The sequence below is a fragment of the Liolophura sinensis genome, chromosome 1 (genome assembly GCF_032854445.1).
Source record: "Liolophura sinensis isolate JHLJ2023 chromosome 1, CUHK_Ljap_v2, whole genome shotgun sequence".
In the NCBI taxonomy this organism is placed as follows: Eukaryota; Metazoa; Mollusca; class Polyplacophora; order Chitonida; family Chitonidae; genus Liolophura; species Liolophura sinensis.
This window is the reverse complement of record NC_088295.1, coordinates 33,874,911-33,900,901: the sequence shown is the minus strand read 5'-3', so window position 1 is coordinate 33,900,901 and position 25,991 is coordinate 33,874,911. Positions and strand designations below refer to the sequence as shown.

The window sequence follows — 25,991 nt, the reverse complement described above, 5'->3', positions numbered from 1 at the left end:
CACATTCAAGGTACGCAGAATACGTCGGGGAACCAGACTACAGAAATGCAAGAATATTGTCGTCGTGGAAAGTGAACACTTGTCATTTGGCACCGTCTCAAAATTATGAAAGTTAAGCCAGTTTAGGATTTTGTTGGAAAGCCATTTTTCTGTCCTGGGAACAATCAGGTTGAACAGTGTTAATTTATGACCAGTCAAAATTAACCCGCAGGTTAGGCGATCAAAACTGGACCCCGTGTGGTAGCTTAGATATACATGTATCTAACAAAATGAAAAATCCGATTTTTTTCCTTCACCATTATCACGTCCCTGTTGAAAACGGTAGGTTGTCTGTACAGCCATTCCATGGCAACCTACATATCAGTCTTAATTTTTAAATTTGTTGCAGTGACAAGTCTTTTTTTTCCTCCAAACACTATTGCCTATAACTTCAGAATAAGGTTTCAAACAAAATATGTTTTACAGCATTGTGTAATCTGGATTTACTCCAGTCTGGAACCAAATGCAAACAAGTGCAACTTCCAAGTTTCATCCGTCCATAAAAGCAAGGGTATCTTGAGGGTGGACTTTTGCATGGAAAGTTTAGTCATGTGAGACTTAAACTACTCATGATCAAGAGTTGACTAATTTTGTAGTGCATGGACCATACATGGCAGGAAAAGAAAGCAGACCCTGTCAAAAGCTTTTGTTCTGGAACACAATTGGTCATTAGTTACAAGAAAACTTGGAAGAAGAGCAATAGATCCATTTCACAGCGGTTGTTCACAAATACTTTTTTGTCTATTCAGTTTAAAGGGACAGCAGATCGAGGCTGTGGACTAGTACAGTTCTTGTCTACGTTGCCTTAGCTGGCCAAACATCCTGTATCGTTCATTCTTAAACTTGGCCATACATACATGTGACGTGGATCCACAAAGTTTTTTCTATGATGGCGTTTCAAATTGGTGTAATCCTCTGGCATTGGGTTTTACTGGTTTGTGTTCTACTCTTATATGGCAAATCAGTTGTTCGACTCAAAAGGTAGCAAGATATATCTTCTACCACTACGGCATGCAAGTCTGTATGTCACTTGTCGGGAAGGTCATCAGTTATTTGCCAAACGTAGGGGGCTTTACCACTGTACCGAAATTTCTGGTTTCCTGAAGATGGTGTAATGAATTCAAGGAGCGCAATACACCCAATAGAGCAATAATCCATATTTAACATGTCATTCCAAACTTAACATATCTTCTCCATAAAAAGGGATATACATTCTTCTGTTATTCTTCAGTGTGTACTACTTTTCTATTATTCTTAGTCTTGTAGTCTTTGTCACAATACCTTGTTAGCTGCATTAATTAGATGCTGTGTCTGTTCTATATTTCAGAAGCCAGAACGTGTGAGTTCACCATTGCTGGTATACAGTGGTGACCATCTCGGAAATGATGGTGCAAACGAAAATACTTTATTTGTAGACAATGAAGCAATTGCTCATCCCTTGAATCTGATCCAAAGATTTGAGTGCTTGCTGGTGGTTTATTGTATGTTTAATTTGGCATACCCACGAACTGTTTATAATATAATACTTTTCTTTAGAAGATTATTGTTGGATTAAAGCATGAAACCCCAATGACAAGAAAAGTCATTAGCCTTATTACTAAACTTTCCAAGCATGCAAAATAACGCAAATGACTTTCACACATGTCAACTGCACTTACTGACCAAGTTTAAACAGAATGAAGACACCTTGATATACAAGGCAGATCTTTATTACTATTCACCAGACATTTTCCAAATCCAGCCATGCTTGTCTGGCTCACTATTCCATGATGTTGAATGTTTGGTATGAATTTCTGAATCTTATTTTATTCTACTGACATACAATAATTGTAAGACCTTCATTGTTTTTTTAGTTAGAGTATGATTGTAATTCAGTAGTTGATTTTAAATCCATTGTAGCATTTTTTGCAAATGTTTTATATTGACACTCCTGCATTTTTGAGGGCTGACAACACTAATGTGTATTATATAAATTTCCAAGACATAATCTAGTTATGTGCAAGTCATGATTAATATCTTGAAATCTTTCTCTTACATTTTTCGGATTTGAAGTATATTGGTCGTTTTAAGGACATAGTTAATTTTAAAGTCGTTGTTTTTCAAAGTGTATGAATGTTTTTTTTTCGGATTTTTCTATAGACTTCCTTCTTCAGATGCTTTTTCCAGGACTGACAACATTATTGTAAATACAATTTACAAGTCCTGCTTTATCCAGGTACGTTTAATATTTTGACTTCATTCTCTGGACATACTTGAGAGATCAAGTACGGTTGCAGTTAAATAGTTGATTTGAAAGCCACTTGGATTTTAAAAGTATAGTTATGAAGTTTTCTAGTTGACTACCACCTTTTCCTGCTTTTTCAAGCACTGACAATAAATACTGAAGTATCTAAGAATGTTTATTGTGTATGATCTTAAATTCCTGAGCATGTGTTATCCTGGTTATCTTAAACATTTTAAAACTCCTATTGGAAATACATGTAGTTGGCAGTTAAAAATAGTGGGGTTTTCCCTTGCTTTTCATGGAAACCATACTGTTTATTAGCAAATTAAACAAAAGTTATGAAACTGGCAACAATAGCTTTTTCAAATAAGGTGATTTACATTTGGTTCAGTGTACTGACTGGTGTGGATATTTGCGACGACAAAACAGTACCTGTTTCCATTATCCTTGTTGCGTTTGGTAAGTGGATGAAGATATTGTTTCATGTAGTATTGAATGAAATTCACAGGAGACCTAAGATCTTCCAACGATATGTCATGCCACAAGTGGAAAAGTATAGTATATTGTGCCAGTATAACTAGGTTAATGGTTTACCCTGGGCAATGCGTTTTTTAATGTCTGTCATGTCTGTAAGAGTAAAAAAAATCCTGAGTAGGTGTTAAACAACAATCCTTTCGAAAACGACAAACTGGACTGTTTATTAACCCCAGTGAGTTCATAGTATGTGTGTGTCTCATGTGAATATCGCACTGTGCAATTTACACTGAACTCTGCATTTTTTATGCATACTTGCCACGCAGTTTTGTTTCATTTCTCTACATAAAACGTCATCACCACTTGTTATTCACATACTCATGGCTGTGTTTAAGAAAAGTTGCATGAAATCCAGTGCAATGCCCATTTTGTTCTGATGACTCATTGTGCGAGTCTGGTGACTCATCAAGTGAGTCACTATGAAACTAGGTCAACAGTTGTGACCAGCTGATTTGGTCACTTGACTCAGCAGCTTAGTCAAATTAAGGATTTACCAAAGACTCACCAAAATGTGTCACCTGACTCATTTATTTTTCAAAAATCAAAAAAAAAAAATTAGATAAATAAATCAAATTATAGATTTCGTCCGTAATATTTTCAACCAGCATCCAAGGTGACAGACTAAGTAGCAATACTCTCAAAAAAAAATCTGTGATTCTAGAATGTATTCTGTTACTGCACAGATTTTTCTGTTGAATACAGCACACATATTCCCATTCAACATACAGATTGTACTGGACATTGTACAAAATAAGATATTATGTTGAATGTGTTACATTATCATAATATTATAATAGAATACATTCACTCAGGCAATATACTTCCTGTTAAGATTAACAGTGCAGCTAGCCATGACTCAAGAATAACTTATATGAAGGTGGCCAAATTCATGGATGAAAAGACAACAACAACAAAAACAAACAAAAACACACGTTACAGGTGTAAACCCCGCCCATCGGTAAGAACCTCACAAACCTGAAAAGGTTGTTTGTATGTTAACTGTACATCGGCATAAACAATCTTTTCTGGTTTATGGAGCGTGTAAGCGGGAGTGTGGTTGAGTTTTGTGTTTTGATTGATTAAAAGAATTTTGTCCCGAAATAGATAATGATGTTTCAATATTTCTTGATTCGAGTGATATATTTAATAATTGATTTATTAACTGACTGATTGAGTTGGTAATTGACGGTATCATAGAAATATTTCACTTTTACAACGACGGTCAGTTTATTGGACTCCCAGAATAAACCATCAGCATTTGTCAAGAAACTAACGAGCTTTCCCACATGTGACACATATATTTTCAACCATGCCATATTGGTGTAAATTTCGTCTAACAATGCATGTTTTAACATTACTGCAAAGATGTCAACCGATTACTGTAACCAAGGTCCCGGAAACAGAACCAGTCTACAACTAAGGGAATCCAGGAAATTCCGGCCTTTTCGAGGATAGAGCTGAACCAAATACGTGGTATTTCCAAAAGATACGAATATTGGAAAATTAAACTATTCTACATAATACAAAATTTTGGGGCCTTCATGAATAAATACCTAGAAAAATAAACTGAAATATTTATGTTCATACTTGTTTAGGGAGGGGAACGATGGTGTGATTGGAGGGGGGGGGGGATTTATTGCGTGCAAACAATACTCTGAACTGATTTGTAGGTTCAGTAGTTTCAAAGTACATAAATAAACATGTACACAACATAACTCGATACGGGTCAACCGAAAAAGAAGATTTTAAATCGACAAACGCAAGAAGCATTTATCAAACAAGTGTGATCGATTCGCATATAAAAGACACATCCACGTACAACTCAAACTTTTATGTCTTGGTGTTACAACCGTATCATACCAACCAAGCACATGCTAACACAAGCACCAGTCATCTAATGAATACAGTGGTGAGAGGCTGGATTTCAGCTATATACGTATACATGAATATACATGATATACATGAAGATATGTACGCTTCATGACAACCGCTACAAATGCTTAAAGTGAACATAAAGTCTGCCACGTAATAAAAATGATATAGGTCACAGTTATCACAGAAACATATGTCAAAAAAAATTCTATAAAATTCTGAAGCCGAGAAGATGAAGTTCAGCATTGGGCATGTGGCACTGACAGGAAATTATCTCCGAGTAGCCATGTTATAGAAGCCCTTGTGAACTTGGCCAATCACTAGCGCTGAAAGCGCTACGTGATAATTGCCTGTCACGTCATAAAAGCTATGAGCTCGCGATTGTCAGTGTGGTTTCTTATAGTGGGTAGACGGCTATCGATGCAATAAATTGGATCTTGCGGTTAGTTTAAGTCTTAACCTGATGCTGTTTGAACCTCACATTTATGAGCAGGGAAATGAGAACGGCTGCCCGTGTCACAATGCGTACGTGTTGGGCAGGATACTCCAGTAACTTGTCAGGGTGAGCTGGCCGTCTCGGGAGAGTCATTGCTTAAAGAAAAATATCGAGTAAAGTCAGATTTATTATGAAGATATCTTCCCAAAATCTGATTGAAAGGGTCTGTTATCAATCAGAAGGTCCAGCGCTCTGATCGAGCGCAAAACTAAAGGAAACATCGGCCCTTTGAACACGGAACAGAGCCGCTTTAAAGGCTGACTATATGTTCACTTTAATTTCATTATTTCAATGTCAGATTTATTTATTTGTTTATTTATTTATTTGATAGGTGTTTCACGATGTACTCAAGAATATTTCACTATACGACAGCGACCAGCATTATGGTGGGAGGAAACCCACGACCATCCGCAGATTGCCGACAGACCTTTCCACGTACGGCCGGACAGGCAGCCAGGACAAAATGGACTTGAACTCACACGACTGCATGGGTGGGAGGCCCCCGGGTCAATGGCGTGCTAACCCCTTCGGCCACGGAGGCCCCTTCATTATGAGACAAAAAAAGTTTCAAGTGCTCACAGATAATCGCAAGATCTCTCGAAGTGAAGATCGCTTTGATATATCTATATCTTTAATGTAATATAAGAATTTTCAAACACTCTCAAAAACTGTTTGTCTCGAAGAGCATGCTGTATTTCATACTGACATATCCGATATTGACCCGAACGAAACATGATTAGATCGCATAATCAGTTGCAATATCAGTTACACCAGCATGAGAGCAATAACTGTTAGTTTGTCTATAGAATGGATTCGTTTGTAAGCCTCCAGAAGCCGACTCCAGCCTGGAAAGCGTCTTCCATAGCCAGTGGACTGACCCCAGAGGCTCTAAAATCCTCAATCTGTCCGGCACCGATGATTCTGGAAAAGGCAGACATTGCAAACGCTGAGCCATTTGCATGAGATAATTTAAGGGCGACAAGTAATGTTATACGTTATACTCTGTGAAGAGATTCCAAAGCCAGGCATAACCACAGATGATTAACAGCAACATAATGACAAAACTATTCGGATATATTGCACAAGGTTTTTTTAGCACCAACTCCGTCAAGCATTGCCAGTCATGAACAACGTTTTTAACCAAAGCATAGACAGATTGCATCTTCAGAGATTGCTCACTAAATCTTGGCTTCTCAGGAAACCGCGAAATATAAAACTTATAAATAGAGTAAGAATGTCCACAATACCTGCGCAAGATCTCACATCCTGCAAAACCCGCCACTTCAGTCATGAAAGTCTCCTGATACTGTGCTTTGGTTTGCCCAGTAAACACATCCAGATGTTCAAAGTAGGCATCAGCTAACCAGAGTGATAAACAGGTTAATTCAGCTTTGCTTTCAGATCATGTAGATTGTATGGATGGTGGAGCTTTTGCCGTTCATAAGATAGCACCAGCTAATACAGTTTATCTGATGACACTAGCTTATGTACTTCCTAGATAACACCAGCTCACGTTGTTTATCAGATGGCATTAGTTTATACCCTTCCTAAGATAGCAGCAACTTATGTTGTTTATCAGACGGCATAAGTCTGCAAGAAGCCGTTCTTGAGACAGTACCAGCTAATGTCATTTGTCAGTTACCACCAGGAATTCAGTATAAATTTATTTGCCGAGTACAACAGCTTACACACTAACAATCGGCCTTGTCAGAATGACACAGCCTGACGCCGATCAGCACGTTGCACAATTTGACGTCCATCAGAAGATGTGAAAACCTGGTGTCGCTAATTTACCAGATGGCAAAATCTGATGTCACTCACATCCATGCAGATGGCACAATTTGATATCGCTCACTATGCAGATGGCACAATCAAATGTCGCTCAACATGCAAATGACACAACCTGATGTTGCTCACCATGCAGATGACACAATCTGATGCTGTTCACCACGCAGATGGCACAGTCTGATGTCGTTCAACAGATGGCAAAATCAGATGAAGATCAGAAGATGGGAAAATCTGATGTCGACCAAAAACGGACACAACCTGACCTGGTTCACCAGACGGCACAATCTATTGTGAGTCTAAAAATGGCACTGTATGACATTCAAAATCATTTAATTTATGCCACTTGAGTGCTGGAAAGTAGACGAAGTGTTGTGACGATGTTCGTCACCAGCATGACATCTTACCTGTATGCCGACACGCGTCAGCCATAGTCTGTGCAAAAGCTCTGTGTACATCGTGATTGTCCGCTATGGACATATGACAAAAATACGCCATCAAATAGTGAGCTACCAGCGATCCTACGTCAAAGGCTGCCGGGCCTACATAAGCGAATTCGGCGTCGATCACCTGAAATAAGGCTACACACATTAAATGGATGAAGATGAAAAATACCGTTCTGTAGAGTCAGTTTAATGAGTGTGATAAGTAAATCAATGCGGGATTAAAAGATGAAAAATACCGTTCTGTAGAGTCTGTTTAATGAGTGTGATAAGTAAATCAATGCGGGATTAAACACTTTGAATGATAAGAATTTTGAGGTGTATGATAGCTGTATGACTATACAGCTATCGAGAGTACGAATTGTATAATTCTACGAGAGTAGAATTGAACAAGATTTATATCGCTGAAAGTTCAGCTTCATCCACGGCTATATTAAATGCCATTATGCTACGGCCCTTGTCGGTTCATTTCTTTAAAGTGTCACTCTTTCTGTGACGTCATTGGGGTCGTCTGCAAAAATCCAGCCACACTGTTTCCACTGCGGCTTTCAGTCAAGGTACCAGCACAGTTGTACAAAATCGTAGGCCTACCCGCCATATTTGTGAGACTGACAAATTTCTGGCGTAACTATGCCGTCTATTTAAAGCAACTTCCCAAGTTTTGGTTTTAGAAAAACATAATTGTAGGTGTTATGTGCACGACTGCCGTCAGTTTCTAAATTTAGCTTGCCACTGTTTACATACGATGAGTTCAGCGCCTGCTGTCTGCCTCTACCTTAGAATATTCCAGAATGCGCTTGTTCAGTGCCTGTTTGTTTACATCAAGTGTTCAGGAATTTTCCTATTCTAGACAATTCCACCAGGCTATATAAGACCTATGAAAGCAGGTCAAATGGGGAGAACGGAGAGAACGGAGAATTATTGAGAGTTTTGGATGCTTTCGCTGTGTATTTTTAGTAGGCCTTTTGTACTGAATTTTGGTGTCCTTTATAGCCTCTGGCGTTGCTATATCCTATCTCCACCGAGCACTAGTTCAGTCTGAACTTGTATGTTTAATTTGTGCTCCTGTATACACAGTGCCTATTAGTACACGGACCCTGTCTGTGGAATTTTGTGTATATTTCGTCATACACTCAGTTATACTGTGGATTTTCCCTCTTGTGAATTTGCCTCTGAGCATTCATGCCTGTGTGGTATATATTGTGGAATATATGCTATATTAAAGAATATCACTAAAACTGATTGTCTTGCGGATTTTGACGACGTTGAATTAAGATAATATACTCCTTAAGGCTATAAGCTTCGTGTGCCAAATTTGACATGCAGAGTTAAAAACAACACACCAATAATTCACAGAAATGAAGTTTCATGAGTCTAATTCTGCTTAGGTTATGGTTCTAGATGGTGTATAATTTGATATTATTTAAACATTTACAGGAACAGTTAGAATAAAAGCTTATCTGAGTTAAACTGACAAGGGCCTAATTTCATCGGTTGCGTGTACTGGTTTGTCAGCTGTCATATTTTTATCGCTGCTGTGGTTTTACTCTCTTTGCTGTCTTTACTTATTTTGCAGCATGTCACCTGAGTATGCACTGTGCATGCCGCATACAGAATAAACTTTGACTTTGACTGTGTATGGTGAAGTGACAGTTAAGCTTCCTTGTCCATGACACATTTCAGAGTCTATATACCGTACACTTCGACGGTCCACAAAACTAAAAGACATTGTGATGAAAAGTACAGTTGTAGTTAATGAGATAAGGCTTACTGAGGTTGGAATTAGGGGTTCTTATTAAAAATAGAACTTATTATTTACATCTAGAATTACTTAATGGTTACCGTTCCGTAATATAATATGGCGCCAATGCTGGAAATGAGTGGACACCTTTGCCAGTGACTGGTTGACCATGACAGAACCCGGATGGAGATCACCATTCCAACGAGGGAAATGAGTGGATACCTTTGCCAGTGACTGGTCGAACACGACAGAACCCGTATGGAGGTCACCATGCCAACGAGGGAAATGAGCGGATACCTTTGCCAGTGACTGGTTGAACATGACAGAACCCGTATGGAGGTCACCATGCCAACGAGGGAAATGAGTGGATACCTTTGCCAGTGACTGGTTGAACATGACAGAACCCGTATGGAGGTCACCATGCCAACGAGGGAAATGAGTGGAGATCTTTGCCAGTGACTGGTTGAACATGACAGAACCCGTATGGAGGTCACCATGCCAACGAGGGAAATGAGTGGATACTTTTGCCAGAGACTGGTTGGCCATGACAGAACCCGTATGGAGGTCACCATGCCAACGATGGAAATGAATGGAGACCCTTGCCAGAGACTGGTTGGCCATGACAGAACCTGTATGGAGGTCACCATGCCAACGAGGGAAATGAATGGAGACCCTTGCCAGAGACTGGTTGGCCATGACAGAACCCGTATGGAGGTCACCATGCCAACGATGGAAATGAGTGGATACCTTTGCCAGTGACTGGTTGACCATGACAGAACCCGTATGGAGGTCACCATGCACCAGACATTCCTTCTTCTCCAAGAATAACGACTTCATCTCTCTAGCGGCTGCCAGTATGTTGGGATTGTCATACACCAAAGGTAGATGAGGTTTAATGATGTCAGGATTAACATTAGTGTCATCGTCTGCAGTGAATGGTCGGGTAAAGACAAACTGCTCCGTAAGTTTCACGGGTCCAGGGTTCCTGGAAATCAATAATTGCCACAACTGTCAGATTTAACCTGTCTGATGTACTGACAGAGTCATTGCTGATAAAGATGATTCTGCTCAATGCCATTTGTCCTTAAACGAATTATGAAAAAGACGAACGAAAAAAACGTTGAGGTTAGCCAATGTAAGCATCAGTTGTAGTGTTCACTGATTCATTCGGGGATTATATTTTCACATTGACCATACTCTCACATCCTATCTATTTATATCATTTTTTCTTACTCCCACTTTCTACTTATTTACATTATTTTTTTATTATTACTTTTTATTGTTGTTTTGAGGCCATAATGAACAATTTTTCCACATATGATAGTTCTATGGCAGGAAAGCGGTAAATCATAAGCCACTGGCAAGTTACAAACTTTCTCAATATAGGATTCATTGTCAATGTAACATACTGGAATTCCTGGCTCAACTTCTGCAGGTCGTTCTGAGTGAGTTTAGCACTGTGAGTAGCACCATGGATTGCCGCCATGAAGATACCTAAGTGACGGGCCACATCCGGGTGGAATTCTCCTCTTATGATAGTCTTCTTCAGAACACTGAATCCCTCTAAATACTCCATACACACTGTGGGAAAACAACAAGACATTAACAACATTATCTGATTAGTTTTCCATATTATTCTGTATGGACAGGGAAAGACATTTATCAATGGCGCCCTGTAAGATGGAATTTCCAGTCAAGCAATCGTATGTATATCAAGTGTATGGGCAGGAGTAAACTCCGAACTATGAGATCAAACGAAGGCTGCTCATGAGAAGAAATGAATTGTCTTCATATCGATTACACGTCGTACTCCAAACACTTTAAAAATGGTATTTGTTGCATCCTCATTTGGCCTTTAACACAGAGAGGCTAGAGCAAGGAAACAGGACGGGTTTGTCCGGAGCATGTCAGTATAATGTGACGGTGGGGTGTCATGCCTGGTGTCTACGGCATGATAATTCAGGGTCGGTAGCACTTTGGCGGTATAATACATGGACTTGCCATGCCACAAGAAGGCAGAGTGTATGTACACGCACCTAATAACTACCCGTCGATGTGGGTTACCCCGGAATCGGTCCGATTTCCTCCCACCATAATGTCGGCCGCCGTCGTATAAGTGAAATATTATTGAGTACGGCGTAAAACACCAATCAAATAATAAATAATAACTCGTCGTCATTTGACTGAAAAATTCCCACGTACAACGTAAAACCTGGAGCATGCATACATGCATATCCATTACACACCCTTTCTTCATTTTTTTTCGTTTTTTTTTTAAACTACTTTCAACTTTTTTTTTCAGAATGACAAAGTTAAGACGATAAAGAATTTTATTTTCTGTATGTATCATCTTGCCGGCCACACAAATGTTCCATGAATTCCACTATGTTAGCATGCAACGTTAGGAACAGGCTGTAACTCTTTTTTTTCTTTTATTTATTTATTTATTATTTATATATTTATTTGTTGTTTAACGCCAAGATGAAGAATTTTCTCTTGTACTATGGCGATCAGTGTTATAGCTGGAGGAAACCAGAATGCGAAATGGTTAACGATCGACCTTTGGCAAGTTACTGACGAACTTTTTCTCCATGCGACTCACCATCGTCCACACCATACTGGTGGAAAACAAGCGGTCTTCAATGAATGTAAATAAGAATGCGCGAGCGACCCCACGTGAGCTTCATCGAGAGCTCAGTTATAATCACCAAGGTCCCACAATGTATATATTTATCAATATATGTAAAGTGAGTACGTATTTTTAAAATATGCTTATAGGTCGAGAAAATGAGACAAATAAGCAAACGGTCCATACTGATACTATGTTCCTCATCAAAAAAGTAGACTTCGGGTACCCATCCAACGGCCAGTTTATTAAACCTGGTAAGTGCCTTGTATTCCATGCGTAATCTTTCCACGGAGAGAGGATAATCCGGGCCTAGAACCTACCTCAGAACAGGAAATAATAGTGTGCATGAGTAGAGCAATATATGACACATGACAATAAATGATAACATAAAGACTCTGAATTGAAACATGAATAAAAAAAATTCTCAAAGGATAAAGGTACCATCTTGATACACAGGGTAACTCTTACAAGTGTCATGAAATATGCTCTGTCAGATTATTTTATATCACCCTTTTTGTCTGAAATTTTAGGTGTTCCTGCGTTTATATATATTCACTCGACTTGTTCTTAGCACCTTGCTCATGAATATTTCACTTACATATCCTTGACCAGTTTTATGAGTGGTGGGAATGCTGAACAACCGCCACACATTTAATAACAACAATTATTCTTTGAAACTGTGTAAGTAAAGACATTAAAGACAAAGGCCTGACTGAGTGATTGATTAATATTTTCTTCAGACATGCAGTTCAAATATTTTCTGAAGGAAAAATAATTTCCTATATTTTTCTGCACCAATGTGAAAAATAATTTGCTTTACATAAATATGTTTCACCCATAATATGTGTTTGACTCAGTTTTTTGATGAACTGTTTGATTATCATTATCAAATACAGGCATATATATGTAGAAAACACACCAAAAAGTAAAATGAAATTATATTGTACGAACAAAATAGGTACCCACACATGTAAATTAGTTGATTAGTTAATTTTGACGGTTTTGTGCTGACGTACATACAACTATAATCCTCGTGTATGACATATGCCTTTGTTTTTTTGCATATGACGTATGACATATGCCTTTGTTTTACCGAGCAAGCATCGCTTGCTCGGTAAAACTCACTAGCACACGGCTCAGTATATAACGTCTCATAGTATATACATTGTACCCCCGTGCAGTTGACAGGACCCTATACCACCGATGAGATCGAGGGCTCGAATATACTTCACCTTCTTTTCACCTCTCCTTTGATCGGACGTTAGAAATGTTTAAGTAACCTGATCAAGGGAGATGGTTTACTCCAGTTCCCTTCATGCAGTAGTGTCGTCGTACAGAATTCTTGAACATGACGTAAATCACAAATATAATAAATAAACAAAAATGTATATATTATTTTGAGAGCCAACCAAGACAGTGAGGAACCATGCATTTGGTCCAATTTCAAGGCAACAGACCATTAAACTGAAGTTTACATAAAATGAAAGATAATTGAATACTGTCCACGAAAATAGTTTGATTTATTTTTTTCGATCTTGTCCATCCAGATGAAATGTTTTTTTTTTTTGTTTTTTTTTTAAACATCATATTCTAGGATGGTCTGTAGTTAGCCAGAGTGTTTCAGTGATGTCACATCTATATTTTTGGATTGAAACAGTTCATTTCGGGGTCAATTCGGCGAAAATATTCCCAGATCTGTGCGTATATGCATTTTGAGTGATAAAATATAACAGTGTATCTGGGCTAAGTGGCGAAAGCCTGATAGTCCCAATGTTGTAAGTAAAGGCTATAGCATAGTGTACAAAGTTTCAAATGTACTCTTCTATGTTCGTATAATTCTAAAAAAAAATAAATTAATAAATCCAACTAATGTTGGGGACAGTGTTTAATGGTCCTCAATCTGACATATACTTCACCTTCTTTTCTTTGCCTTTGAATGTATAACTCTATGATGCAGAAGTTCCTTTGTACTGATGGTTTCTTATAATGTTACCTTGATGTACGGTGGAGAATGTTTGATGATAACAGTTTGAGAATCATCTTTCAGTGAGATTTTCAAAATTGTGTTCAGGTTACCGTCACCTACTTCCACCATCTTCATATTCTCCTCTTTCCATTGCTGAAGTAAATATATAAACATATCTCAACACGCAGCAATAGTATGTATTTTGAACAACTTCTACACATAGAATGACATAGCATGATATGCGATACTGAATACTGATTCATTCATTTCTCACGTCTTATCACTGGAAATTGTAGACTGCTTCTGTTTGTATGATTCCATCTTAATTTCGTACATTATATACTTTCTTAGTTGTTGGCGAAAACGTCGATTTGGGAATTGGCCTTGCCATTGACTTAGAACAGCCATTCTGATTGACGTCTTGTAGGCCTATATACGAATGTCTGTTTCGACGCATAGATTTTGAACAAAAACAAGCGTAATTCTCTTCTATTATTTATTTAATTACTTGTATTGCGGATGAGGCTAATAAGATCGTTTTGACCTGTGTGCATGTCCTTTGGAATGTAATGAAGATTATATAGGCTACTTACAAAGTGATCTCATTGACAATGTAGCATGATCAAAGTAAAATTGGTGTCGTTGTGGGCTACACATGTGTGACCTATTTCCCATTTATTCTAGTGTAGTGACACCTCCCTCGTGGTTATGTATGATTTACGGAGGGAACCCCATACAGAGGATAGGTTATCAAAATTCCGGCAGACCAACGTACCTCAGTGTCCAGTCTGGCCTTGTCCGTATGCTTGACAATGAGAGAACTGACCAGGCTTAGGAATGTCCTCGGGTCGCTAGTTGGTGCCATCTCAGAATACACAGTCCGTATATAAAATATAAAACCTGTCCAAGTGACAAGTGATTGAATTTTTGAGTGATATAGGACTTGCAGGTCAGCAGGTAATCACAAGGGGTTCAGCTGCAAGGCCCTATGTATATGCGCTTTGCCGAGTCATGGCACACACGCATCAGCTTTCACGCCCGAAGGCTAAGCTGTATAGCTGTATGTAGGTCATAACCTGTAATGTGTGAAGTGATAAAACCATGCGCTGTCAAGACTCGTGTTTTAATGTGTGACAAGGCGAGCTAATACACGACGGTTTGTAGTCCTTTTTTTGGTATTTCTATTAAACAGATAATAAGTCAGAACTATAAATCACAGTAATATAGCATAGGACTGTGAAACGGGACACTATCTGTAAAATCATCTATCGACCGATCTGGTAGTGTAGTATAAGATGGTAAACGCTAACAAGGGTTATCCCCAGGAACGCACAGGTGTGCAAATTATCTACGTTTTCACGAAACTTTACTGATCGAGGCAGTAAGTAAATAGTCCACTCCTGATAGGGGCTTCATGCCACGAGGCTTCTCATGTTGATATTGCAAACCGATAGGATACCGCCACGTTTTCACATCTAATCCATTGACCTTGTGTGGCAGTCATTTCAAAGATTTGCTTAGCAAAAATGTGTAGATCACTAGGTGACAATATAAACACTCTCATAGATTTATATACACGCTGTTTACCTCATTGAATTTTTTGACAATATAAACACTCTCATAGATTTATATACACGCTGTTTACCTCATTGAATTTTTACGCCGTATAAACACATTTTTATGGATGGAAGAAGCCATCCTTCAACATTTCCAAAAATACAAGAAAGAAACTTAAGAAAACCTCAAAAGAAATGACAGGACGTTGCGTTGCTTAGGCCTACATGTAGTTTGGCTTCAAATAGATTGTTTCGGGGGTCATTCCTGGTGTGCATTGATTGCACTACTGGGCCAAGTTTCACAAAGCGGCGTACAACATTTTTTATCGTACATTGATTGTTCGATATTTTGTTCGACACTTACCGTACCATTGTCCTATATATGCGACTATGATAAATGTAGGACATCTTTGTCAAACAGGGCCCTGGCACGATGTCCTGTCATTTCCTTTAATGTGTTCTTAGTGCCAGGGCCATATCCAGAAAAAAAGCTGAAGGTTCGGACTCCAAACTTTAAACGTGACATTGTGACAGTGTTCATAAAGAAATTTTTTGAAACACAACAAAATGACGCTTTCTGGGAGCTTCTGGGTCTGAATGGAAGAAATTTGTTTGAAAACTTTTATCTTTATCATGGTAAACCATTCCACGTAGTCTGGGCGCCTAAGAGTTTTCCACAACTAAAATGGCTCTCTGCATACATGAGAATCCATTACTGTACTAAGTACCTGAACAGGAGTAGTTATGAAAATAATTACCCGATTGTAAGTAAACGTAAGGACGCACAACTTTAGATTATAGGGAACATGTATGCTTAGTTTCATAGAAATAGGTTTAGTACTTTACGCGGAGTTGCATGTACAAAATTTGAACACATGGGGAAGCAGCACTGTTAGGTGAAGTCCTAAATGTCAACATTATGGTGGGGGAAAACCCAGCAGAGCCCAGAGAAAACCCACAAGCATCTGCAGGTTGCTGGCAGACCTTCTCACGTACGACCGGAGAGAAAGCCAGTATGGGCTGGACTTGAACACACAGCGACTGCATTGGTGAGAGACTCCTGGGTAATTGGCGTGCCAACTCTCTCGGCCTAGGGAGTCCCTTATAAAATGAACATCAAGAAAATATTTGCCCATAAGAAAGTGACCTACCAGTTTACATAATATGAACATGTACTTATGTAATGAACCAACTGCAAGAAATTAATAATCAAAAATATTAAAAACCATTAAGTAAATTTCCATTTTTTTATTTAAAATATTTTCAGCTTTTGCGACCTTATTTCAACAAGGTGATGATTTACATGTATGCAACAGTAGTGTTGCCCCAGAGACTGTAGAAACAATCTATATGTAACTATTGCAACAAACACCAAAATGATGGACTCTCTTAGAACATATACAAGTATCCTAGAACATCTTGCAGAGCATACATTACTGAATCAAGAAACCAAAGCAAGTGGAGCTGTAATGGCAACACTTTATTCATGATAAAATCATACAAACATGACAAGCATGAAGACTTCTGTTAATCCCATACTATGACTCAATATAGTAATCCTGATAAACTTACATGGGGGAGAAAATCCCAGGAGTAAAAATCTCCAAGCATTGAAAACAACAGTAAGTTTGCCTTATCATCTGCTTTCCCTTTGTATGAACACCTAGCCACCTACCAGTATATGGAACACAGTGTGATTGTCTCTACTAGCATTTAGTTGGAATTATCTAAGAATACAGATAAAAAGAGAACTGTTTTTTTTATTGATATGTGAATGAAATTCCCCAGGAGATTTTAAGTTGCTGTCATGTGCAAAGAGAAGAGTGATGTCAATTTGTTGAGGGAGAACATCTGAGCAGAAACTTATTGACTAACCAAAACATCAACCTAGTCTTTATAACTGCCAAATTTTCCGAATTTTGAGTGAAATGTCTGTTAGCATCATCACTGGATTCAGCGAGACCTCAGAGGCATCTAGCCTCACAGTCATATTTTAAGTAATAAGGAATGCAGCTGTACATACAGGGTTCGGACAATGTTTGGAACTGAACAAAAAAATGTGTTTAAGTACAGCACTCAGAAAACAGCAGCTAAAGATTAATGCGTACTCGTGATGGAAAGCTCAAATTTCAAATTTGAGTCAAATTTCAGTGAAAACCTCATCTTCATAGCTGCATTCAGGGGTGAGAAATATGACATGATGTACAATGACTTAACTTCTGAATTGAAGACTAAGCCCTGTGTACCTTTTACAGCTTTGTCCCTTCCTTTTCACTTTCATACGAGAATATAATTATGCACCTGTAAACCCAAATTCCCTGCCAGAATGTTTTTCTGTCTCTGACCTGTTTCTACATGGACAAGAAGGTCGGGCTGTCACGAGAGCACAAACCAAGGGAAATAACTCCGCTTGACTGAGCTTTTGAAAACTTGTTCAAAGCCATAGGACGAAACGCAGGCAAGATTGGTTTTCACTGTGATGGTAACACATGTATGACAATTCTTATTACTTTTGAAGGCAACCTCACCAAAGGTGCATTTCTCATCTGATCTCAAACATGCATTTTGTAACATTCTGGACACATGGGAACATACATCTGTCATATAAACGCATCACTTTTTGGCCGCTTTGGTGATGTGGATTTTCCTGGGCGGCTCCCACCGTAGACAGGAGGTATCCACTGTGAGGACAGGTCTCTTGTACTGGGCACTCTTGATGTGCTCCTCCACCAGTTTGGGGGTGACACACACCACATGCTGACCCTTCCAGTACTTGACCATGTTCAGAGACTGCAGGGTGCTGATGATGTCGTTCTGGGTAATGCTGGTCATCTGGCTGCCAATACCAAACATAGCAACATTAAGTCAAACATAACAACAGTGAGTGAAACATGGCAACATTAAGTCAAAAATAATAGCAGGAAGTCAAATATACTATCAGGAAGTCAAACATAGCAACAGGAAGTCAAATATACTATCAGGAAGTCAAACATAGCAACAGGAAGTCAAACAAAGCAACCTTCAACCTCAGTGGTAATGGTCTAGTGACTTTCAGCCAGAAGTTCACTAACATTCTCAGTTTAGTCACATATAAACCAGCTGCAGGTTTCCAAACTTCAACCTCAGTGGTAAGAGTGTAGTGACCTTCTGCCAGAAGCTACTAGTTGGCTGAGCCAGCAAAGGGCCAGTTTACAGTAACCTACAAACGTATTTTCCCAGACAAAAGACTATTACACCAATTTGGGTACGATAAGGAAAATCCATCCTCCATTTTCCAAATAATGAGTGAAGTATCACAATTTCCCATTCTGTTTGGACCTGTCTCTGAAAGACACAAGAAACTGGTAGATCTTTAGGACCCGTTTCCGTTTATTTGTGAGAGGCAGCTAGAAATACCTGAGATCCTTGATTGACAAAGTTCCACGAAAGTCTCGTAATATTTCCAGCAGCACCCAGGACCAGTAGCTCCTGTAGCTGAGTTTTCCCAGATCTGACAAGGGCTTTTCTGGTGAGCCTACTGTAGACTCCAGCTTTGACAACTCATAACCTGAAAAACAAACCAATCAGCTGATAAGTAATAAAGGCATAAACCAATGGGGTGACACTTACATTGTAACAAGTGATGAAGTGTTTCCTTTAATTGTTGACATTACTTGCATACTTTAACATGTTTTTTTGTAACAGAGTTTACTGACACTTATCACAATTCAGAGAAAATTTGAGGTCTGAGATTGGTCAATCCGACTTGGATAAGCTACTATACATTCACACAACAGGCAAGAATATCTTTTCGATACACCTTCGGAGTCAGGAAGGCACATGCCAGCCTATAGCAAAGCTTTTCTGTATACCTACTGCATGTATTGAATAGGGGACGCATGTGCTGATAACGCTGCTCGACAATGTATAAGTCAACAACTTTTCTTGCCTTCATTTTCAAAAGAGTTCTAATGATGGAAAGTACACATGGAAAGTAACTTCTTGTAACATCTTTTTCCAACAATTACACACCCTTACAAATGTAATTGAAAATTACTACCTAACAGATCCCCGAAGGCAAGTAATTTTGTCTCAGCTCAACCAAGGTCCCCAGTTGGGCCTGGTGTTCTTCTCATCCCATGTGCCGTGATGTCGATTTCAGTTCGTTTACTTTGCACAGTGGACAAGTGTTAGAGAAAACACAGCAAGCGTTGGCTGAAGTACTGGTATGAATTCAAGAGATATTGTCCCATATGTTCTTCATTGCGATAAATGAAGATCAATGTCTCAAAGATCAATATTTTCACTTGCCTTTCGGGCTGGTGAAAAAAATGATCCTCTCGACGAAATATCATTATACTGTTTCACAGTAGTGGCATGCTTAAGATACCAGACCTGACTTGATCTTTGAACTGATGAATGTTATAGCTTAATGAGATAAACACACATGAACTTACTGAAGGCAATAAGAAACTTTCCATAGCCCTTCCTCTGGAATGGTGGTAAGGTGAGGATACAAGCCACATTATTCCCATCTGGAGATTCCTTTTCCTGGAAGGCAAAATTAATTCATGACTGGAGATTTTCTGGCTTTTAAATCTGAGTAATCTGTTATTTGTCATAGATGAAAGTACTTACTCAATTCGTGTTCAACGATGTACTCAGGAATCTTAGACTGTTTTCAAGATGAAATAAAGTTTTTAACTACACAATTTCTTTCCTCCAAGATGGCAAGAAATGTATCTAAATAATAATTTTACAGAAATCTTACAGTATTTCACATCCCTAAATACTGTTCTTGACGAGTCTTCAATCCGTTCTTTTTAAATCTGAACTATGCACAGAAGAGCTAAATATCAACACACACACTGTCACATGTCATGATACTTTTTCTGTCTAAACACCATTTTGGTGCAACAATATTCTCCTGTTCAACATTGTGTACTTCAAAATATTTCAACTCTTCTGGGAAAATGGTATATTCACTATTTTGGCAACTTCAAAACAACCTGTCATTCCATGCCAAGAATCAGAAACATTTGACATTATCAACAGCTAGAATTGAGCAACCCACCTCATATATTTAGGTTAGAGCTCACAATGCATCCAGTACAACCTGAGTAGTTTGTAAAAATTTAATGGATGTACATTCACTGACCTTGGAGAAGTAGCCAACCAGGTGGCACCCTTGTCTGTCTACTTCTGTGAGGATGTAGAACAGGAAGGGCTCCACATCGAAATACAAGGTTTTGTGGTCCAGAAACAGTTTGGCCAGTAGACACAAGTTCTGACAGTATATCTGTGGGGACAAACCAAAAACAGTACAGAAGAGATGTCACATATGACTGGCCAGTTTAAACTATCAATTTTGTTTCTTGGCAACATTACAAATAAAAGTCATCAACAATTTGATGTCTCTTACATGATTATGCCCCTTACCATCACGTTGACCAACACTGCTCTTCCCTCCTAACTTTTATCAAATTATCCACACCAAAGCACTGCTTATCAATGAATGTATTTATGTATTTATTTGGTGTTTTATGTCATGCTCAAGAATAATCTCCTTCCAGAGCCCAGGAGAAATCCACAACCATCTACAACTTGCCAACAGACCTATCAGTCAATTCAATGAAACATGTCACATTGTTTGTCTGTTTGCCTACAGTATTTTTCATTTGAAACGCTATCATGAATGCACTGACCAATACGGTTTACCAACATATTTAGTAATGAGCAAATTTGATAAAACTACTATTAAAATTTTTTTCATAATGTACAACTCCCTTTAAAGTTACAAAATACTGTTGCAATTTTAGCATTAAAAAAACAGGTTGACTTCTACTGCATGAAATATATAACTCTGACCTTTGCATCTTTACCATCCACTTCAAATACTGATATTGTTCCTTTTCTGTATATCTCCTTGCCAGGTGGGTGGCGCCAAAAACACTGACTCTGTTAACAAAGTAAACAGAAGCTCGGATCAATATCAAGACAGAATACATGCAACAAATCTAAACCATTTAATGTTTTACTCAGAAAATATTACGATTTTCAAACAAAACAGTTATATGTTCATGTATTTACAACTCTGGCTGAGGGCCAGGCAGACTGACAAATGAATAGCGCTACACTAAATCTCAATGCCTGGCAAAATATAACAGGTTTCCACAGGCTCTCCCTCCCTCTGTTTCACTCAACCATGAAAATGACACTCACTAGATGAAAGAAATATCATACCACTCATATAGTAAATAAACGTGAACTTTGATATACTGGCTAATTTTTTCCACCCACGCACATTGAATGAGAATTGGGAGCTGTCCTACCTGATGATAGCGATATGACTTCTCCAGCCTCATATACTTCAGACAGTATTCACAGATCCACAGTTTAGACTGCTTCCCATATTCCTCTGGGTAAGGCGAGAAATACCAGGCATCTATCTCATACCTGCCAATCTGTACCTTGTCAATGTACTTCACTTTTGTTATCTGAAAAGAGAAATTTAATACATTTACCACAGTTCAACAGGAATTGTGGAATTACTATGCAGCCTATACAGGTCCATTTCAGGTTTGAGCAGCACAACAGCACAACAGAACAAAAACCACTATTTTGGTGAACATGAACAAAAGGGCCTTGGTGAAGCCACATACTAAATTTCAATTCAGTATGACAAACCAGAAAAACTGACAAAGTACAAAAATGACCATAATTTTGGTGAGGACCCAATCTCTGAGTACTGACTTCCAAACTTATAAGAATATTTATTTATATGATTGATGTTTCACAGTGCTCAGAGACATTTCACTTATACATTGGCTGCCAGTATTTATGGTGGGAGGAAACCAGGAAGGGCCACTATAATGAATACATGACATCGTGTGTACATCATGTACACTGAAGTACACTAGGTGAGTTAGTTGGTAAATGGTGAAGACATGTACCTATTAAGTTTAAGTTCATGATGCATGATAAACACTGATTTCAAGTTAATGATTCTGCAAAACTTCATTGTGGGGTTAATACTGTGGAAATGTCATGCGGATAAACATAAATCACCATAATAATGCCCATTCACCATTCAGGCCAAGAGATGAAAATGAAACATAACACCAGAAGCAACAACAGATCAAATATAATGAAGATGAACTGTTGAGAAACAGGAATAGACATACATGTAACTTTCTAAGGTATTTATGACTTACTGCTTCATGCTCCTTTTCCAAGGCAGCTGTTGTGGGATCCATTTCAGCATAGGTCTGAAATACAGAAAACAAACATGTTAACGACAACACACATGACTGCATAAAAGATCTGATCTAAGTATAAGTGCTACATTTGCACTAAAATGTCCACGACAATGGTACTCATTTTCCTCGATGCTGTGAGCTCTGTTGACATTAGAAAGGTGTTTTGAGGTTTGTGTGGAATTTATTTATTTATTTATTTGATTGGTGTTTAATTCCGTATTCAAGAATATTTCACTTGTGATGGCGGCCAGCGGCGAGAAGGGAGGAAACTGCGTGGACGCCAGCTGAAATTCATGACCACCCACAGGTTGCTGCCAGATCTTCCCAAGTAAGGGCGGAGAGGAAGAAAGCATGCTTTCATTTCCATAATCCCACTGGACCAATTCTGGAGTATCTTCATACCTTTTGAACATGGTTGATTTCATCATGTTTTCTCTTCTGGTTTCGTGTAATTTTCCTATCTGTTCCGTCACTTAAATCTGTCAGTGTTATGGACAAGTCCTTCATTGCTTTCTGTGGGTCTTCAAGTTTATTGGGTAGATCAAATCTGTCCTGTTCTACCCATTCATCCAGACGACGATTAACTGGTGGAATAAGATGCCAGATACAATATCATCTTATTCTATTAGTATATTCACAATATTTGAAAAGGAAACCTACAATCACACCTAGCTGTTCTGCTCTTTTATTGCAGCATTTCTTTGTATTCAAAATTCTTAACAATCAGATTACACTAAATGACCATAAATTTTGTCCATGATTAACATATTCTCATTTCTGCTCCTTTTTCTTGATTGTAAGAGTTCTGCTGATTGTAGAAAGGTGCTTAAAAGTTTGTTTGGAGGGTAAGATTATGTCGTACTAAAAAATTTAAGTTTCAGCACTAAAATCAATATTTTGTGACATTTACTAGCCTCTAAAAATTCATTTTGTGGGTAAAATTTTAGGTCAATTAAGGTAAATGGGAGTTTTCTGTATTTTCTCAATGTATTATGCTATATACCCAGGAAGACCAAATGTTCTATAAATAAAATAGTCCACCAAATTGAGTGGGACAACACAACATGACTGCAAATGCTGATTTTCCATCACGCCAGGTGCATGTATGTGTTGTTTAATTCAAATGAAGACTTCTTCTTGCGACAGACTACTGAAGATCTAAAAGACACAAACTATTAAATTGTCATCCACTTGAAATCCACATATTTGTAATTTATCTGTTTCAAATTTCAATGGTTGAAAAAATATATATAAAAAGTAACAATTACACTGTTTGTAAGAAAGCAGACCTTGTCCTAAACAAGGAAAACTACATATGGGGTTACATGTGAATTGAAACACAGGTTAAAGATCTCAAATGTTGACTTCCTTTTTGCAGTATAAAGACCTGTAAGACCATCTTTCTGTTTTACAGCCTATATTATTCTAGGTCCTTTGAAATCTCTTCGTGCGTAACAATACCTATTTACTGTAACAATGTATTCACCAATTAAGTTAACGTAAAGCAGCTAAGTGTAAGGCGGATGTATTTTCATTTAACAGATTTTTTGATGTACTTACATCCTTCATAGTGAACATAGAATTCAGGTTTTCCTGCCTCAGTACTTCTGATCTGAATGATTTCTGCTGCATCTGTCAGAGCAAAGAACAAAACATACACTGAAAGGATGTGCTTCACAACTTGTTTTCCGTAATTTTCAATACTCGGAAGTGAGGTTGTACTACACCGCTTCCTATATTGTACCTGCCTAGTAATACATATCATTTAAAGGTATATTTGTTGAGGATAACTTTAACCGACCCCTCGAAAAAAGGCAGAAGGCATGGCATTTATAAGCTTAATCAACATTTCAGGAGTCTTGCAAGATAAGGTCGAAACCTAATGCAGATAAAAGACTTCATTTTATTGATGCTGCTAAAAACACTGTTGAGCTGACAAATGTATATTCAGTTTAGTAACAGCCATAAAATCCTGCTGTTTATTTGAGTTACAATGCGAATGAATGAATGAATGCAAGAGCCCTCACCTTGTGTCACCCAACTTGTCAGACTTGGCTTATTTGAAGAAATCAACAGAATTATATCCTCCTTTGAGACTATGACTATCTCACTCCACATTGTAATTCAAAAGAGTGTAACACTCAGGTCACAGCTAAGTCTAGCTCAAGGCTAGCTGGATGTACTTACGCAATGCACAGCATCTGTTTAACTGAGATCCACAAGGAAAATTTCACTTAAATAATAGCTCAAACCCTACCTTATATTTAGTATGCACCGATTTCCTAAAACACTGGAAATGTAAATATGTCAAAGCCAGCATCGATAAACCGTCTTTAAACAGTAAACCCAGCCGTTTAAACATTTGAACTGAACCAGTCGTACTAACGTCCGCCATGTCTGGAATTCAAACTGCTGTCAGGATGATGGGCCACTAAAATTTTATCCCTGCCAACATTCTCTTTACAAAGACAATACTGGCTCGGATAACTGCAGTTCCAACTGCTTAGTGAAATTTTCCTTGTGGATCTAGGTTTCACAGAAGCTAGGCGTTACGTAAGTACATCCAGGGAGGTTTCGGCTAAATTACATGGTCATGACTGCAGCCAGTGATGATTTCTGGCAAGGCAGCCGCACATGTATGAAAGGGCATTTAATTGGTGACTCATGACCGATCCCATGCTTAATAGTCTGAGATTGGTCTGATGTTGGGTTTGGCAAAATTTTGTTCGGCCAAGGATGGCCTCAAACCAACTTCAGAGTGCAGTCCAGTTAAAAAACCTGATGCAGTTGCCTGCCCTTGCCAGATATGTACAGGCTGTTAGTGCAGCCATTTCCTTTGAGCGTCAACAAGGAACCTAACGTCAGAGCAATCTCACACTAATGCTTACTGTTTTGAACCAAACTCCCCTACCCTTCGTCTTGAACTTATTTTTCTGCCATTGTAGGCCTTAACCATACATGACAGTGCCACTTACAGCGGAGAATCTGATCTATATACTGCAAGTTTACTGCAACCTGGCGCAATCCGTGTGTTGTTGTTGTAACTTACGCCATGAATTATCTGACCTCCGAACCAAATAATGATCTCCAATTCCTGGAATTGAATCGCCACCATCGGTCAAGTTAGCTTTATCTCCATCTTTATCTTGTTCCATATCCGTTGGTAAAGAGGAATTTGGATTAGTCTGGCCGGCTGAAGCTCGAATATGTTGTTGAAATCCACTCTTTTTGTCTGTTTCCGCCATTTTCTGTGGTTGGTTTAAAATTTGGACTACGGTCTGAAACGAAAACACACTAAAATGTCATATTCAAGTACATTTGAAAATATAAAATAAAAATTGTATCTCAACTCTTATTGTCATATATATGATAACAAAGTTACAGTAACTTCAATACATCATGTTTTAACTGCATTTGTGTTTGTGATTTACTATTAAGCCAAAGTTGCCGGATTTTATAAATGTAGAA

General features: G+C 38.3%; 2 protein-coding genes across 4 annotated transcripts; both read right to left on the bottom strand.

The window, feature by feature from the left end:
• Window positions 1-5,501: 5,501 nt before the first annotated feature.
• LOC135482292 (methylthioribose kinase-like) lies at window positions 5,502-14,715 on the bottom strand. 3 transcript variants are annotated; one of them, XM_064762205.1, is made up of 8 exons: window positions 14,505-14,715; window positions 13,757-13,882; window positions 11,950-12,079; window positions 10,544-10,715; window positions 9,882-10,119; window positions 7,358-7,520; window positions 6,413-6,524; window positions 5,502-6,086 (listed from the first exon to the last, which is right to left on the bottom strand). In XM_064762205.1, exons 1-8 carry the CDS (start codon window positions 14,592-14,594, stop codon window positions 5,966-5,968), a joined length of 1,152 nt encoding a protein of 383 aa, XP_064618275.1. In that variant the 5' UTR covers window positions 14,595-14,715; the 3' UTR covers window positions 5,502-5,965. The 3 variants fall into 3 exon arrangements, with proteins under 3 accessions (XP_064618275.1, XP_064618273.1, XP_064618274.1); XM_064762203.1 differs by having other exon boundaries at window positions 5,960-6,524; XM_064762204.1 differs by lacking the exon at window positions 13,757-13,882 and having other exon boundaries at window positions 5,960-6,524.
• A 1,841-nt stretch (window positions 14,716-16,556) lies between these two features.
• LOC135479249 (histone acetyltransferase KAT8-like) lies at window positions 16,557-25,766 on the bottom strand. The gene is made up of 10 exons (XM_064759062.1): window positions 25,573-25,766; window positions 24,084-24,155; window positions 22,926-23,107; window positions 22,479-22,532; window positions 21,597-21,761; window positions 21,133-21,222; window positions 20,423-20,563; window positions 19,722-19,815; window positions 18,682-18,832; window positions 16,557-18,121 (listed from the first exon to the last, which is right to left on the bottom strand). Exons 1-10 carry the CDS (start codon window positions 25,676-25,678, stop codon window positions 17,899-17,901), a joined length of 1,278 nt encoding a protein of 425 aa, XP_064615132.1. The 5' UTR covers window positions 25,679-25,766; the 3' UTR covers window positions 16,557-17,898.
• Window positions 25,767-25,991: the final 225 nt, after the last annotated feature.

Excerpts from the sequence above, each read along its gene's own strand:
- LOC135479249 (XM_064759062.1), bottom strand. The coding sequence starts at position 25,678 with ATGGAACAAGATAAAGATGGAGATAAAGCTAACTTGACCGATGGTGGC. Across the intron at positions 22,533-22,925 it reads AAATCAACCATGTTCAAAAG|ACCTATGCTGAAATGGATCC; the intron begins GTATGAAGATAC and ends TCTGTATTTCAG. Across the intron at positions 18,122-18,681 it reads TTGTCAATCAAGGATCTCAG|CCAGATGACCAGCATTACCC; the intron begins GTATTTCTAGCT and ends TGGTATTGGCAG.
- LOC135482292 (XM_064762203.1), bottom strand. The coding sequence starts at position 14,594 with ATGGCACCAACTAGCGACCCGAGGACATTCCTAAGCCTGGTCAGTTCT. Across the intron at positions 10,120-10,543 it reads AAGTTGAGCCAGGAATTCCA|GAACCCTGGACCCGTGAAAC; the intron begins GTATGTTACATT and ends ATTGATTTCCAG. Across the intron at positions 7,521-9,881 it reads TCAACCAGTCACTGGCAAAG|GTGATCGACGCCGAATTCGC; the intron begins GTATCCACTCAT and ends GCCTTATTTCAG.